This window comes from Mus musculus, chromosome 15 (genome assembly GCF_000001635.26).
Source record: "Mus musculus strain C57BL/6J chromosome 15, GRCm38.p6 C57BL/6J".
Taxonomy (NCBI): Eukaryota; Metazoa; Chordata; class Mammalia; order Rodentia; family Muridae; genus Mus; species Mus musculus.
In genome coordinates, this window is record NC_000081.6 from 84,949,524 (window position 1) to 84,963,749 (window position 14,226).

The 14,226-nt window shown below is 54.1% G+C and overlaps 1 protein-coding gene and 1 non-coding gene across 3 annotated transcripts in view; both read right to left on the reverse strand.

Moving 5' to 3' along the window:
- The window catches only part of 5031439G07Rik (RIKEN cDNA 5031439G07 gene), a 44,036-nt gene that overhangs the window by 5,588 nt on the left and 24,222 nt on the right, over positions 1–14,226 (reverse strand). The window contains exons 2-9 of one of the 2 annotated variants that reach the window (NM_001033273.3): positions 10,947–11,098; positions 6,283–6,405; positions 6,123–6,200; positions 5,867–5,968; positions 4,379–4,519; positions 3,607–3,798; positions 1,089–1,251; positions 28–186 (exon numbers count right to left, since the gene is read on the reverse strand). In NM_001033273.3, coding sequence (NP_001028445.2) covers positions 28–186; positions 1,089–1,251; positions 3,607–3,798; positions 4,379–4,519; positions 5,867–5,968; positions 6,123–6,200; positions 6,283–6,405; positions 10,947–11,098 — 1,110 coding nt within the window. Of the gene's footprint in view, positions 1–27; positions 187–1,088; positions 1,252–3,606; positions 3,799–4,378; positions 4,520–5,866; positions 5,969–6,122; positions 6,201–6,282; positions 6,406–10,946; positions 11,440–14,226 lie in introns of those variants that run through there. The other variant, NM_001368660.1, reaches the window with a different exon arrangement.
- On the reverse strand, positions 2,003–2,100 carry Mir1249 (microRNA 1249). The gene has a single exon (NR_037206.1). It is a non-coding gene; the product is annotated as a microRNA 1249 (primary transcript).

Consider the following 14,226-nt stretch of genomic DNA (forward strand, 5'->3'; position numbering starts at 1 on the left):
GGCTCTGCAGGGCTCTGCCCTATGTACCTGTTAAGATCCGATGCAGCGGCAAAGTGACATAGGTCAGGTGTGCATAGAGAAGGAAGTTCCCATCAGCTCGGTTTAGCTTCAGCCAGGACCCGACCAGGGACCGTCCTGTGCCAGACAGGGACCGAGATCGCAGGTTGGTGGCATTGTGCAGGTCGGCTGGAGAGGAGAGGGGAGAGGGTTAGTATCCCAGTGTGGGCCAGGGAACCTGGGGAAGGTGGCAACAGGACATCTTAACTCCTCTAGACCAATGCATGCCATGCTCACAGATGTTCCTCACCAATGCCCACGCCCTCCAGAGCCTTGCTCCCACCCTCACTGCCTCCTGTCTGCCAGGGCCCACCACTACCTGGGCCTGGCTGGAAAGCACTCGGGGTTCACCCTGGGAAGCCTTCCCTCTTCTGCCCACTTAGTGTGCACATAGAAATGACATGTACAAGCTTGGGCTGAGGACAGTGAGGGATGCTGGCCATTCCCTCAAGAAACTTCCAACTCAGTTCTGAGGGCCACCCCTGATCCCCAAACCCCACTTGCCACAGGACTGATCAAGTGGCCAGCTTGCCCACCAACCCCAGCTTCCCTGGTCATAGACTGAGGAGTCCCGTCCCATGGCTGCACAACTCCCTGGCAGTGATGCCATCCACTGGGAAGGGAGCTGAGTGGGTGGAAGCGGGGGCAGGGGCACACGGAAGGATCTGTGAGCCTGGTGTGGTGACTCATGGGGGACCAGGAGACAGAGGCATCAGAGAAGCTGTGAGCTTTACCCAAGACAGAAGGTTCTAGAATGAGCAAAGCTGGCCCAAGAAGCAGAAGAAGAACAGAGCCCCTAAACATGACGTGGGTAGACAGCCTGAGAACAGGACTCTCAGAGGCAGGCCCCTGCCTCATCTACACACAGCTTCGCCCAGCCCTGGGGCCAGCACTCAACACCTGGTGTGTGTGGCTAAGTGCCACTGGGTGGAAGAGTGACTGCCAGGACCAGTGAGTACACGATGGATGAATGAATGCAAGCCAGAGCAGGGGCTATCCCTCTACAGGAGCACAAAGGAGAAGGCCAGCACCTCCACTGTCGTCCTCTCGGAAGAACTCCTCGCTGTCGTTGGCTGAGTGTGATTTCTTCATCTCGGCGATGCGGTTCCGTGGCACCTTCCTCTTAAGGGACGGGGAGAAGAAGGCAGGCCGGTTGTTTCGCTCTGGGGTGGGCGGGGTGCTAAAGGAGGTCACCTGGGAACAAGGAGTCCAAGTCACAAAAGTAGCAGGAACAGACTCAGTACCTCAGTACAGGCCTCAGTGCCACCTGAATCCTGCCTACAAAGCCAGCCCAAGCAGGGGCTGCTTACAGTCGCTGACCCTGGCCTGAGGGTCAGCTGTCCTGGCTAAGAGGACGGTGGGTGCTAGAGGGTCCTGCCTAAGGAGGGAGCAGGCTGCCAACAGCCTGACCGAGGGCCCTTCTTCCACATCTCAGCACAAAAGAGGGGCTGTTCAGTTGCTGCTGGTGTGGTTTAAGCACAGCCATGCCACGCGCAGCAGCAATTGATGCCTATCGACATCTGAGCAGAGGGCACACAAACAGGAACCCCGACCTGCCTAAAGCCACTGGGACGGCACCCCAGGTCAACCCCTGGGCCCTTCCCTCCTGCACCCAGCCCCTTTCACAAGTGCCCAGGCTAAGCAGCTCTCTGCCCATCTCTCCTCCCTTCCAAGCACATTCAGTCCCAGCCACCAACAGTCTCCACACTCATTTGAGGGTGAGCTGGGCATAGACAGGCACAAGACATAGGTCCCTTGCCCTCAAGGAGCTCACAGTCTGCTGGGGGTGACAGACTCAAGTGACAACCACAGACGCATGCTGGTCGCTGAGACGAAGAAAGGGAAGCACAGGACATAGAAGCACAATGGAAGAAGGGACAGACAGCCTGTGAAATCAGGGTAGGCTTCCTGGAGGAGGTTGCCGCTTGAGCTGGGTCTTGAAGGACGAGTAGGAGTTCGCCAGGTGAAGAAGGGGGGGAAGGGCGTTCCAGGCATAGGGAACTTGGCCCATCCCCTCCCTCCTCCCCACGCAAACAAGAATCGGAGCAGCAAGATGAGCTGAGACCAAGACTTCGGGGCCCCATCGGCCTCCCCGTCATAGCTCCGGCATCCACCAAAGTCCCGGCAGCTGATGGGCTCCAGACGGTCCTCCCTCAAGCCAGGGAAGTTTTCAAAAGATAAAAAACAAATACCAGAAACCACAATACACACAGTCTGCATTTCTTGTACACTGGTTACAAGTGACCCCGGAGGACAAGAAGACAAGCAACAGTGCGTACATGGGCTGTGGGCTTGGGTCCTGTGTGACCTCACGACTCCAGGGCTCCACAACCTCCCTGCCATTGAGGGACTAGGGCCATCTCATCCCTCTCAGCCATTCCCACTTGGCAGATGAGGAAAACTGAGGTGCGGGTAAGTCTAGGGACTTATAAGTGGGCACTCAGCAGACAGCACCCAGTAGTGTCAGCCTGGGCATATCTGCACACACACTTCGGCATCCAAGTGCCACACAGAACTGGGCACAACCTGGCTGTCACCTGGAGCTCAGAGTCTAAGCTACCCTCCATTCCAAAAGCAAGAGGGGCCCTTCTTGAAGTGCCCAACACTTTATCAAACCCTGGCACTTCTTGGTTTTGTTTGGCTTATAAAACACACTAACTGTAAGTGATTCCAAAAGAAAGAAAAGGAGGCGCTCAGGAGCTAACACAAGCGACAGCAGCAGCCAGTCAGTCACCATCTGCTCTGAGCTGCAGATGCAGAAGGAACCACTGTGGCTGCCACTTGGGACACCTCACATGACCACACCCCATGCAAGGCATTAAGTCGTGAGCGGTACGCCTGGAACACCCACACTGTGGGAAGCAGGTTCAATGCTTCACTTCTCAATGAGAAACGGAAGCTTAGAGAGAAAGAGACTCATCCAAGGGGGGACACCTGGGGAACAAAGCCCAGAATGAGGCTGGCCAGTCTCTGGGACAAGGGCTGATTCACAGACCACAATGCGTGGCATCTGAACACTGACCCCATGGGCAGAGCCCTTCTCACGCCTGAGCCTGGGGGTCTCTAATGGCCACTGACCTCAGCACCCCACTAGGCAATGAGAGAGCTCAGAGAAATCAAAGCTTGAGGTCCTATGCTGAGCCCTCAGAACTGCAGGCCCAAAGCCAGTCATGTGCTTGCTTATGTGACCTTGTGTGACAACATGGGGTCAACTCTTCCTCGCCCCTATCTGGCTCACTGCAGAATGGCTTACATGGCCACAGCTGCCCACAGGTCCACACAGGCAGGCACCAGGCCCAGCTCTGCCAGCTTCTGCTCACAGGCCCTAAGACTCAGGCTGAGGCAACAGTGGCTCTGGGAGTCAGCCATGGTTGGGTATGAACCTGCTGGTCAACCTCAGTCAGGGCACCCCTCTCTCTGAGCCTCAGCCTCAACAGCAGCAGTGGAGGTCAGCCAGTGAGACTCCCTCACCCGGGGTGTGGGGTGAGGGAGCCACAGGAAGTGAACCCAAGAGAGAGGAGACCCCTCCCCCAGCCGTGCAGCCCTTACCCGCTCATGCATGGGCGAAGCTGGGCTTGAATCTTCGGTCCCACAGGGGGATGTGTCACCGGTGGACACTCGGCTCACTGCCATCTCTGCATGGCCCTTGCCCTGAGGCCCCTTCATGCGCACAAACTCCATGTTGTTGTACTTGTAGAAGCCAAATGACATCTTCTGGGCCATGCGAGCAGCCACGCTCACCTGTGGCAGGAAGGACATGGCCTCCGTCAGAACCGTGGGGCTCACTTCACAGGCCCTCTCTCAGGACACAGGATAACCATCTCTGAGGCCGTCTTGAGTCTAAGCCCCAGGGAACCCAGTGAGCCCAACAAGCAGTCCAGTGTGGCATGTGTCCCAGATCCCTGGCCAAGGCTGCCTCGCTGCCCTGAACACCCACACTACAGGCCAGGACCTTAGCAACAGGCTGCTGCGCCACCTCAGACCGGACAGTACCAGCTGGAGGAGCGTGGCCCGTGCATCAAGACTCCTGCAGCTGATCAATCGAAGATTAGTTTTGGGAGTGTCTCCAGTACTAGGCCACAGACAGCTAGGGGCAGGTGGTAAGGAAGAGCCACTGTGCCACTGGCTGGCCCCTCACAGGGACACGAGGAAGGAGGAGACCCCACCTGCACATCAGATGGACACAGGAGGACTGGGATGACTGAGAATGTTAGGGTCTCCCAGGAGCGGCTGCAGGAACAGTGGGTGCCCTGATGTGGGGTGGCCCTCATCAGTGTAGCCCTGGGGGAGGACGCACAGCCCTCGGTGGCCCTGCACTCACGCGGTTGTCGTACACCTTCTTGAGTGCCTCGTATCGGATGGAGCCCTGAAAGATGACACCCTGGAACGTGTTGGTTTTGTCGCTGGCGACCAGCTCAACGCAGACCATCTCTCCTTCCCCCACGGTCATGTCACTAAACACCTGAGGGTGGGGACGAAGAGACGGAGATTGCAAAGTCAAACATCAATGCCACCATTCAAACCACACCCTGACCTGGCCGAGCAGGAGGACGCTAGTCACAGAGAGTCTGGCAACCTGCCATCCTGGTACTAGAGAGGCCGAGGAAGAAGGATCGAGGTGTTGTGGTCAGCCTGAGGTGGATAGGGTTAAAAGTCTCAAGACAGAAAGCAGAGGCAAGGGAAAGGACAAAGAGAAAGGGGTCTCCACGTACAGATGAGGACACAGAGAAGAGGCCAGGCACTGGCCCACAGTCACCCACTGTTCACCACCTCACCTCACCTCAACCCTTGCCACAAGTAGAAACAGCCCCACAGTGGGGCAGCAGCATGCAGTAGCAGGGAGTTGGGACCAGAGGAAGAGACCCCACTCCACACTGAGTCACTGGCTAGACCAGCATCTGACTTCCTGATGTCATTCAAGCTACAAGGACTATGGAGACACTTGGGGATCTCCTTCGTCACAGCCCAGTCAAGCCCACCTTGCTCTGAGCTTGGCTGTCCAAAACTAATGTGACTGCCTTCCTGGGATAACACCAACTGGACTGAGGCAGTGCGACCCTATCCTACCGCCTTTCTGAGCTGCTGTTCCTATATCTGACATCCAGCTTCAAGGTGAGAGACTCAGAGCAATCACATGTGCAGTGTGAGCCCAGGGGGACCACCTCACTTCCTGAGCCTCAGATACCATACCTGTGGGGGCCCTGAAAACCATGCCCACCTTCACGGGACTTCCAAAAACCATGGCTGTCTCTGGTCAAGCACTAGGATCCCCAACATGCATCCACGCGCGTGCGCGCGCACACACATACACACACACATACACACACACACACACACACACACACACACACACACACACACACACTCACACTCACACCAGCCTTGGCTGAGAAGAAGAGGGGGAAGAAGATGGCACCATCCCCGTCCCCTCCTGGCATCCGTGAATTAATGTATGTGGGGCACATTTTCCCAATCTTGAAACAAAGACTTGGCCAAAAAGCTGACAGTTCCTCCTCTCTTACACCCTGGGCAGGGTGGAGGCAACCATTCTCAGAGCAGCAAATGACTCCCGGTCAGGCAGCACACTCCCACTCATCAGTCCTCAGGTCATTGACCCTGACACTTAAGTAGGTCATCTCAAGCAAGCCTAGGCTTAGAACAAGCACACCCCTGCGGTGGGGAGCCCCGTTGGCCATCACCCAGACACACCCCTCCCAGTTGCCCATGTCTCCTAGGAGGCTTTGCAGGCCCTCAGCCTGGCACCCCCAAGAGGGGAGGAAGGGGAGAGTGGCCCGCGGTGAGCACTTACCTCCTCAAAGCTGTCAATCATGAAGAAGATGTTGGGGTAGCTCATCTTGGACTCTTCTCCTTTGCTGTCCATGGGGTGTTTGCTGGGGGAGGCAAACACTTGCTAAAAGAAAGCAGATGGAAGGGCTGAGAAGCTGGCCTGGATGGAGGCCTAGAGCCACCACAGAGACGGGCCAGGGGCTCTTGATGCTCAATGGGTCCCCAGCCAGGGAAGTGCTCTCCAGGAGTTGGGAAGCTGGCAGGAGGGAGGGGCTCACCTGGGACTTCTTCCTGTGGATGTGGATGTCACCCCCATCGGCACGCGTGCACACAGCACAGGTCACCATGTAGTCCAGCTGGAAGGAAATGCAGTCAGTGGGGGGCAGAGGGAGACTGCTGCCTCCCGGTCCCAAGAGCATCCCTCATCACCACCCATACCTTCTGCAGGATGAGGTTCAGGCAGACACTCTCCTCCCAGTCGATGTCAGGATCTCCCAGGCCCGGAAGCTTCTTAGAGTCTCTCCGGTACACTTCTACCTCCACCTCAGGCTCAGCCTCAGCCTGTGGCACAGGACACAAGTGAGACTCTAGGGACCTCCTGCCCCCTAATCACTGCACCAGGCTGGTAGTAACACACAAAGACCCTCCCCCTCCCCATCCTTTGTACCATCTCTCTTTTCCTTGGAACCCTAGTTGTCTGACCTGTACAATAGAAAAAATGTTTTCCTCTCAACGTTGTGATAATTAAGACCATATTTCCCAAGTTCCCAATGACAGTAACGTCTACTGGGCTCACAGTGGGCAGCAGAGGCTAGTCCACATGTTTTACAAATGATTAACCTTTTATCTGCAAGGAAGATGCCACTAATGCCTCTGTAACTGATGAGGATCAAACAAGCTACAAACCACATACCACACACATCAGAGAGAGACCAGAGCCCATCTACCCTTACACCAGGCCGGACAGGCATTAAGGAATCAGAAGCAGCCCGTCCTGTAGAGGTCCTAAGCCCAGGGTCCTAACTAAGTCCAGCAGATTCAACTCCAAGAGGCAACAGTTACCTTCTGCAGGGGCACGGACCTGTGCATGTGCGTGTGCGTGTGCGTGTGAGTGTCTGTCTGTGCATCTGAGATCCACACAGAGGTAGGTGCCTCTGTACAGTAGGGTACACCACAGGGGTGGGACTCCTATCCTCCACTATCTTCTGTGGGAATCACTCAGTTGGGAGCCACCACACTGCCTGCTTGGCTGCACTCCACCTCTCTGATTGGTTGCTCCGTGCTTAACACTCATCTTGTAGCCAGGCGTGGTGTCGCACATCTTTAATCCCAGAACTTGGGAGGCAGAGGCAGGCGGACTTCTGAGTTCGAGGCCAGCCTGGTCTACAAAGTGAGTTCCAGGACAGCCAGGGCTACAAAGAAACCCTGTCTCAAAAAAAAACAAAAAACAAAAAACCACTCATCTTGTTTACTCCCGCAGGAGAACCCACACAGGCAGGTGCACATCAGTCCCTGGCTCAGTGCAGAGTGGGGAATACCTGTGGCATAACCCGTGGTAGGTGGGTCAGTGGGATAGTGGCATAGTGTCCCCAGAATACGCAGGGAACGGCTCAGACACCCACACACAGGCCTGCAGGTGGGTGGCATGTACACTCAGAAACAGCACACAATAACCAGACTGACAAATCACAGCCGCCTATGTCAACACGCATTGTCCCAAATAAATGACTGAGAAGCAGTCAGAAGATACACTGCAGGGCTGGAAAGATGGCTCAGTGGTTAAGAGCATGAACTGCTCTTCCGAAGGTCCTGGGTTCAATTCCCAGCAACCACATGGTGGCTCACAACCATTGGTAACGAGATCTGGTGCCCTCTTCTGGGGTGTCTGAAGGCAGCTACAGTGTACTTACATATAATAAATAAATAAATAAATCTTAAAAAAATTGTATAAAAAAAAAGAAAGAAAAAAGAAAAGAAGATACACTGCAGCTCTGCATGTTGGCTCAGACAGGGATGATCCACCTGTGTGGCAGAAGTCACATCAGCCTGGGCACCTTGGCATATACATCACAATCAAGAAAAGCTATCAGCTGAGTGTGCTGGCCCACACCCTTAAGCCTAGGACTCAGGAGACAGAGGCAGGCAGATCTCTGAGTTTCAGACTAGCCTGGACTACGTGGAGTTCCAGGACAGCCAGGGCTGCGTAGTGAGATTCTGACTCATACACAAAAGAAAGCTACCAAAGGAGAAAACCAGAGACTAGATGGTGTGAGACCAAAGAACCCTCACAGCTTCTGTCAAATGAGCCAGGCTTCCTTCCCCCACCATGCAAGTCCTATACCCGCTCCAGGGTATGTCTTTCTGGCTTTCCAAGTGAGTTTAGTGCAATCTGTACCCTAGGACTGCTGAGGGTGTCAATAGGAGGCCACCAGCACAGACGAGGACACAAACAGATGCCAGTGCCCACACCACCCAAAACAAAATGGGTTGCTGAGAACAGGGAGTGTTTTGTCCAGGGGTGGCATGAGGAGATGGGGCAGAGAATCCAGGGCACACTGGTGAAACCAGGTCTGGATCCCCAAGGTGATCCTAGAGCAGGGCGTGGGAATTCCAGCACTCCAAGTTCACCCACACTGTAGTTCTGGCTCTGCCCACCCACCCTCCTCCACTAGGCAGGGAGCCTAGTTGGTTGCCATGACAACCAGTACTAGCAGGATGGGAAAGGGTAGGAGGTATTCGGTCAGTGCTGCAGAATACTCCTAGTGTGCAGACGCTAGAGTCCACATCTCAGTTAGCCCTGGGATCCTTGGTGGGTTGGGGTTCTTGGCTGTACCTCCATTCAGGCCACACTACATACAGACTGCTGGGCTGGAAAGTATGTCCAGTATGGGTGGATTTGAGCTTTGCCTGATCCTAGGCCTGGCCCTCCAAGCCCTGTACCAGACATCATCCAGTCCCCCCTGGAATCCATTCAGAAGTGCAGGAGGCCAACCAAGCATAAGTAGGATGTATGGGGATGGGGAAAGGAAGGCATTTCCCAATGCCTGTGCAAAGCCATCTGAGCAGGAAGACTGGCTACTCTTGGTCTCACTCCATTGATGTTCAATGACTTTTCTTTCTCCCTGCACATATCACTCCGAGGTCACGGTGCCCTGCTGGCACAGTCACAAACTATCACTCACTCAGGGTATAACACATCCTGGGTCAAATGAGCCAGGCTTCCTTCCCCCACCATGCAAGTCCTATACCCGCTCCAGGGTATGTCTTCAGCACAGCTGTCCTACAACCCTGTATACAGATGTCACCTCTTTTGTGGTCCCCACTATATGCTGCTGTCTGTCTACCCAGTGAGGGCTTCCCAAAGACAGTGGCCAGCCTGAGTCATTTCTGTATCGGTGCTGAGGAAAGAGCCATTTCCATGTGGCTGTTATGTTATATGCTCCTAACAATGCTCCTGTTAGGTTTAGGCTGGCTCCGCTGACCTCAACACCCAGTAAATGTTCATGAGTGCCTCAATGCAGCCCCAGGGCCCACCCACTGTACTCCTCCATCTCGGGCCCAGGCCTGCACCCCACAAAGAGTGCAACTGCTGCACTTCTCTTCCACCCAAACGCTATTCTCTACGTGTCTCACTTTCCTCTCCAGCCAGCCACACGGTACACATAGGCCTGTCCCCCACATCCTGGTCTGTCCCAGATCTGCCACGCAGGATCCGCCCTAAAGACAGTGCCTTGCATGTACCTGTCCTGAGACCAACAGGAAGGAGCCTCTGGAGCCAGAGATGAGGTCCATAGTCTTGCTGCTCCAGGGCCTGCACCCCGACCTAAACATTGGGTGAATGTAGTGCCCACACGCAGGGTGTATTGGTGCAGCTCCACCAGCATGAAGAGGCTCCCTAGCACCTATCCCTTCCTGCCAACAGCACCTCTGCTCACATCAACCCCAAACATCCCAGCCTCCACGTATCTAACAGGGGCTCAGCCATTAAGGACCATCTGTTCCAAGTCCCAGAGGTGTCTGGGTCTGGACCACAGCCATAATACTGATCAAGAAGAGAAGCTGGGCTGGAACTGCATATCAGACAAGAGGGGTGTAAGGGGCAGGAGGAGCCCAGAGCTAGCTTCCCTCTTGAGAAGGTTCCTGCCTCTCATTGGTGCCACTAGCAAGGGTTGCCAGATGAACCTACCAATCAGGTCTCAGCTTTTGCTCTTCCACGGAGCATCTCCTGTTCTACCCACCTGTCTATCACTCCTGGGCCCTAGTACAGCATCACCCACTTCTCCAGGTCCTACCCTCCTCTGGCTCTTCTCTCTGGCCAGTGGTCCATGGGCTCCTGCTGGCAAGGGAAGCACCAAAGGCCTCCTTTGCAGCAAGCACTCAGGTGTGTCCACTCACAACCAATGTATTCTGTGGATGTGCAGCCGTATGGCAGGAAAGGGTTCCCAGCACTCGTGTGTGAACCATAACTAAGAAGCCTTGGAGCCTGAGTCTCAGGGCTCTCGGGGGAACACAGAAACAGACAGGCTGTAAGTCCTACACAGGTGTCACAGCTGACCACTCTTGGGCCTTGAAGGCAAACAAAGTATCCCCATGTTTAATATGGGGGCCACTTAAACATTCTATAAACCACTCAAAATTCTGTAAAGAGAAGAACACATGCAAAAAATCTGTCTCAAGAGCTCCACACACGACCACGTGAAGCGCCCTGATGACTCGCTTCCCCTCAGCCCTGTTTCCTCATCTGTCTTGCTGCCCAGTTGCTGGAAGTTTAGGAGATCAAGCAGAGCGAGCCCTGAGTGATTCCCCTAGTTTATAGTAAGAGCCGGAGAAGGGCAGCAGCATCCCCAGCATCCAGCCACTGCCCTGCCCACTCTGGGGAGTAGCCCTGGACTTGGGGCTCAAAGCCCTGACCCTCCCTTCACTCACTCACTGTAAGAGGCTGGCTTCAGATTCCTCAAAATTACAATCACTGCCTTCTGGGATCATGGTAAAAACAAAACGTGCTGGCTGCTCAGCCTGAATGCTGCAGGAGGTTCAGAGCACAGGTGTGTGGTTCGGGATTGTGGGGGAGGGGAGAGGAGGGGAGAGGAGGGGTTGCCCACCTTCCTCCCATCGATGGTGCCCTCGTTGCCTGGGTAGGCTCGCTTCCTGCGCACGTAGAAGAGCATGTCATCCTGTCGGGGAGCCAGTTTCTCCATGAAGTAGGTAGAGAACATCCACGTCCAGAAGACGATGCGGTCATCCTTGAAGCAACCTACAGGAGGGGGCCAGAGGAGTGAGAAGGGGCCCTGTTGGCCCTGGCTCTGACCTGGGCCAAGCCTGGTCCTCCCCACCTGCATTTCTGGTCAGAGATCTGACAAGGCTGGGATGTGCTGCCCCTTCTCCCTTGGTGCCTCCCGCCCCCACCCACGGGCATCACAGAGGCCGGGGATGCCTCCCCGGAGTAGGACTCCACCCAGTGGCAGCCTGAGAGCCAGGCCCCCACTGCCGAGCAGACTTCAGCCTGCGGATGAATCAGTGGCTCCTGGGGAAAAGGAAAATGTAGGAGCTGTGAGGATGTCACTGGCTGGCTGGCCAGGCTGCAAGGAGAAAGGCTTTGCTGGGGAAATCTTCACTGCAGACATCCCTAGCCCTCCCCCTCAGGCTGCGGCAATTCCAAGGAGAACCTGACTTAAAGGGCCAGCAGACGCATCTGAGCTGCAGGCAGGAAGACCCTGAGAGGATGCCAGGTTGACTCCCACTTGATTACTCCAGACTTTTTATTTAAAATGCTATTTCTACGTGATAAATGAAATATGAATTTTTTTTTTAACCAGAAAGAAAGGAGAAAAAACCCCACTAGTTTTGGTTAGCAAAATCTGGGTTTCCTCTTCAGAGGCCATGTGGCTAAGCTGAACCACAGGCTCTTTTCAGCTACAGGAAGATGAATGGCTCCCAGCTGGAATGGCCAGAGCCTGGCACAGAACAGGTCACCTTTCCACCCCTCCCACCTGTCTAGATCAGTGGTCCTTAATCGGTGGGTCACAACCCATTTGGGGTCGAACAACCCTTCCCCAGCGGTCTCCTAAGACCATTGGAAAACACAGATATTCATATTATATTTATAACAGTAGCAAATTACAGTTGTGAAATAGCAACAAGAATAATGTGGGGTGGGGTTTTTTTTGGGTTTTTTTTTTTTTTTTTTTTTTTTTTTTTTTGGTTTTTCGAGACAGGGTTTCTCTGTATAGCCCTGGCTGTCCTGGAACTCACTTTGTAGACCAGGCTGGCCTCGAACTCAGAAATCCACCTTCCTCTGCCTCCCAAGTGCTGGGATTAAAGACGTGCGCCACCACCACCACCCGGCAAGAAGAATAATGTTATGGCTGGGCTTCACCACAGTACGAGGAGCCGTATTAAAGGGTCAGAGCATTAGGAAGGCTGAGAACCCTGCCCTAGATGGGTCATCACCCTATGCTGCTCAACTCCTTAAACTCCTGAGTTTCTTTCTTTCCCTATTTCCCAGGAACCACAGAGAACTAGCCCTAGTGCCTTGCTTCTGAAGGGAAGGTCTATCACGTATGACACCCTCCACTGTCATCAGAGGTAGTCAGTGGCCAGACCAGGGGCTGATGGCAAGCAGAAGGTGCCAGCCACACCACAGAGCTCCTGCCCTCTGACAGCAGTGTGTGGTCCACCCATTCCTGCCTGGTGAGACACATGAGCGGTGGGAGGGGTCAAGGTCGGGGTCAGCACACCTTGCCAGCCTCCAGTGAAGGTGGGGGCAGGCTCACGGCACAGAGCAGTCACATCCACTGGCACTGGAAATCCCTGCCTCCTTTTTGCGTCCCGCAATGTCCAGCCATGTGCACACGGTGAGATGAAGCAAAAACTTCTCTAGCCTGACAAAGCAGGGGCCTGTGACTTTCGTCCTGGATATGTCACAGCCATGCAGTTCACAAGTATCAGTCACAGAGGAAAGCGTTGCCCTTCCTCTTGAATACATACGACTGTGGGACTTGAGTGCTGAGACTTAAGGCTAGGTACTTGCTGAGCATGGACAAGGTCAGGGGCTCCATCCCCAGAACCACAAAGGGCCAACTGGCAGTGGCTTCTAGGGCACCCAGGCAATCCAAACCATCAACAAAACACTAGCAATGACCTTAACCACAAATCAGTTAGGCAAAGAACCATGTGGACTGTTACTGTAAATCCTGTCACTCAAATGCCCCCACCTCATTTCACAGAATAGGCTCAAGGATGTGCCCTGGGTCCCAGAGCTGGAGACTCATCTGCCAGATGGCCATACTCAGGCCTTGGGAAATCTGTGCTCAACAACTTGTTGAAAAGGAATCAGCCACAGATGCCAAGTGGGCAGGCTGCTGGCAGGTCCAGGACACCAGGAGCAGAAGCTGGGAAGGCCCTTATTTAGGGCAGGGGCTGGTGGGGGCCAGGCAAGGGCCAGGCAGGTCCCAACCCTATTCCACAAACTCCAACAGTGGAGCTGGAGCGATGGCTCTTTCAGAGGACTGGGATTTGATTCGTAGACCCACATAAATCAGCTAACCATCACCTATAATTCTAGCTCCAGGGGACCCAGCGACCTCTTCTGGCCTCTGTGGGCACCTTCATTCCCGTGTACAAACACACACATAAACGCACACACAAGTGAAAATCATGAAACAAATTTTTAAACCTAAGCCTTATTTATGATGTGGGTGCCTTTCTCTACCCTTCTGTATTACTCTTTTTTTTTAACATTTATTTATTTGTGTGCATGTATATGAGATGTGTATATCAGGCTGTGGTGCACGTGTGGGAGTCTGCTCTGTTCTTTCACCACGTGGGCTCTGGGAGTGGGGGTGGGGGGTACTCAGGCCATCCAGTTTCAGCAGCAAGTGTCCTGAGCCACTAAGCCATCTCCCTGCCCTACCTGTCTCTTTAATCAGGAATCTTCCTAGCTCGCCTTTCAAGTGCTGGGGATTAGAAATGTGAGCCAGCATGCCTGGCCTAAATGGTATTTTTATTTTATTCCATGTGTTTAGATGTATCACCTGCATGTATGCCTGGATACCACATGTGTGCCTCTGGTGCCCAGAGAAGCCAAAGAGGATGTCAGATCCCTTGGACTAAAATTATAGCCATCTTTGAGCTACCACATGGGTTCTGGGAATTGAACTCAGGTCCTCTGTAAGCGCTACTTGTGTTCTTACTGGTTGAACCATCTCTCCAGTCTGCTGAATGGTATTTTTTATTAGATATTTTCTTCATTTACATATCAAATGCTATCCCAAAAGTCCCCTATACCCTCCCCCTGCCCTGCTCCCCTATCCACTCACTCCCACTTCTTGGCCCTGGTGTTCCCCTGTACTGGGGCATATAAAGTTTGCCAGACCAAGGGGC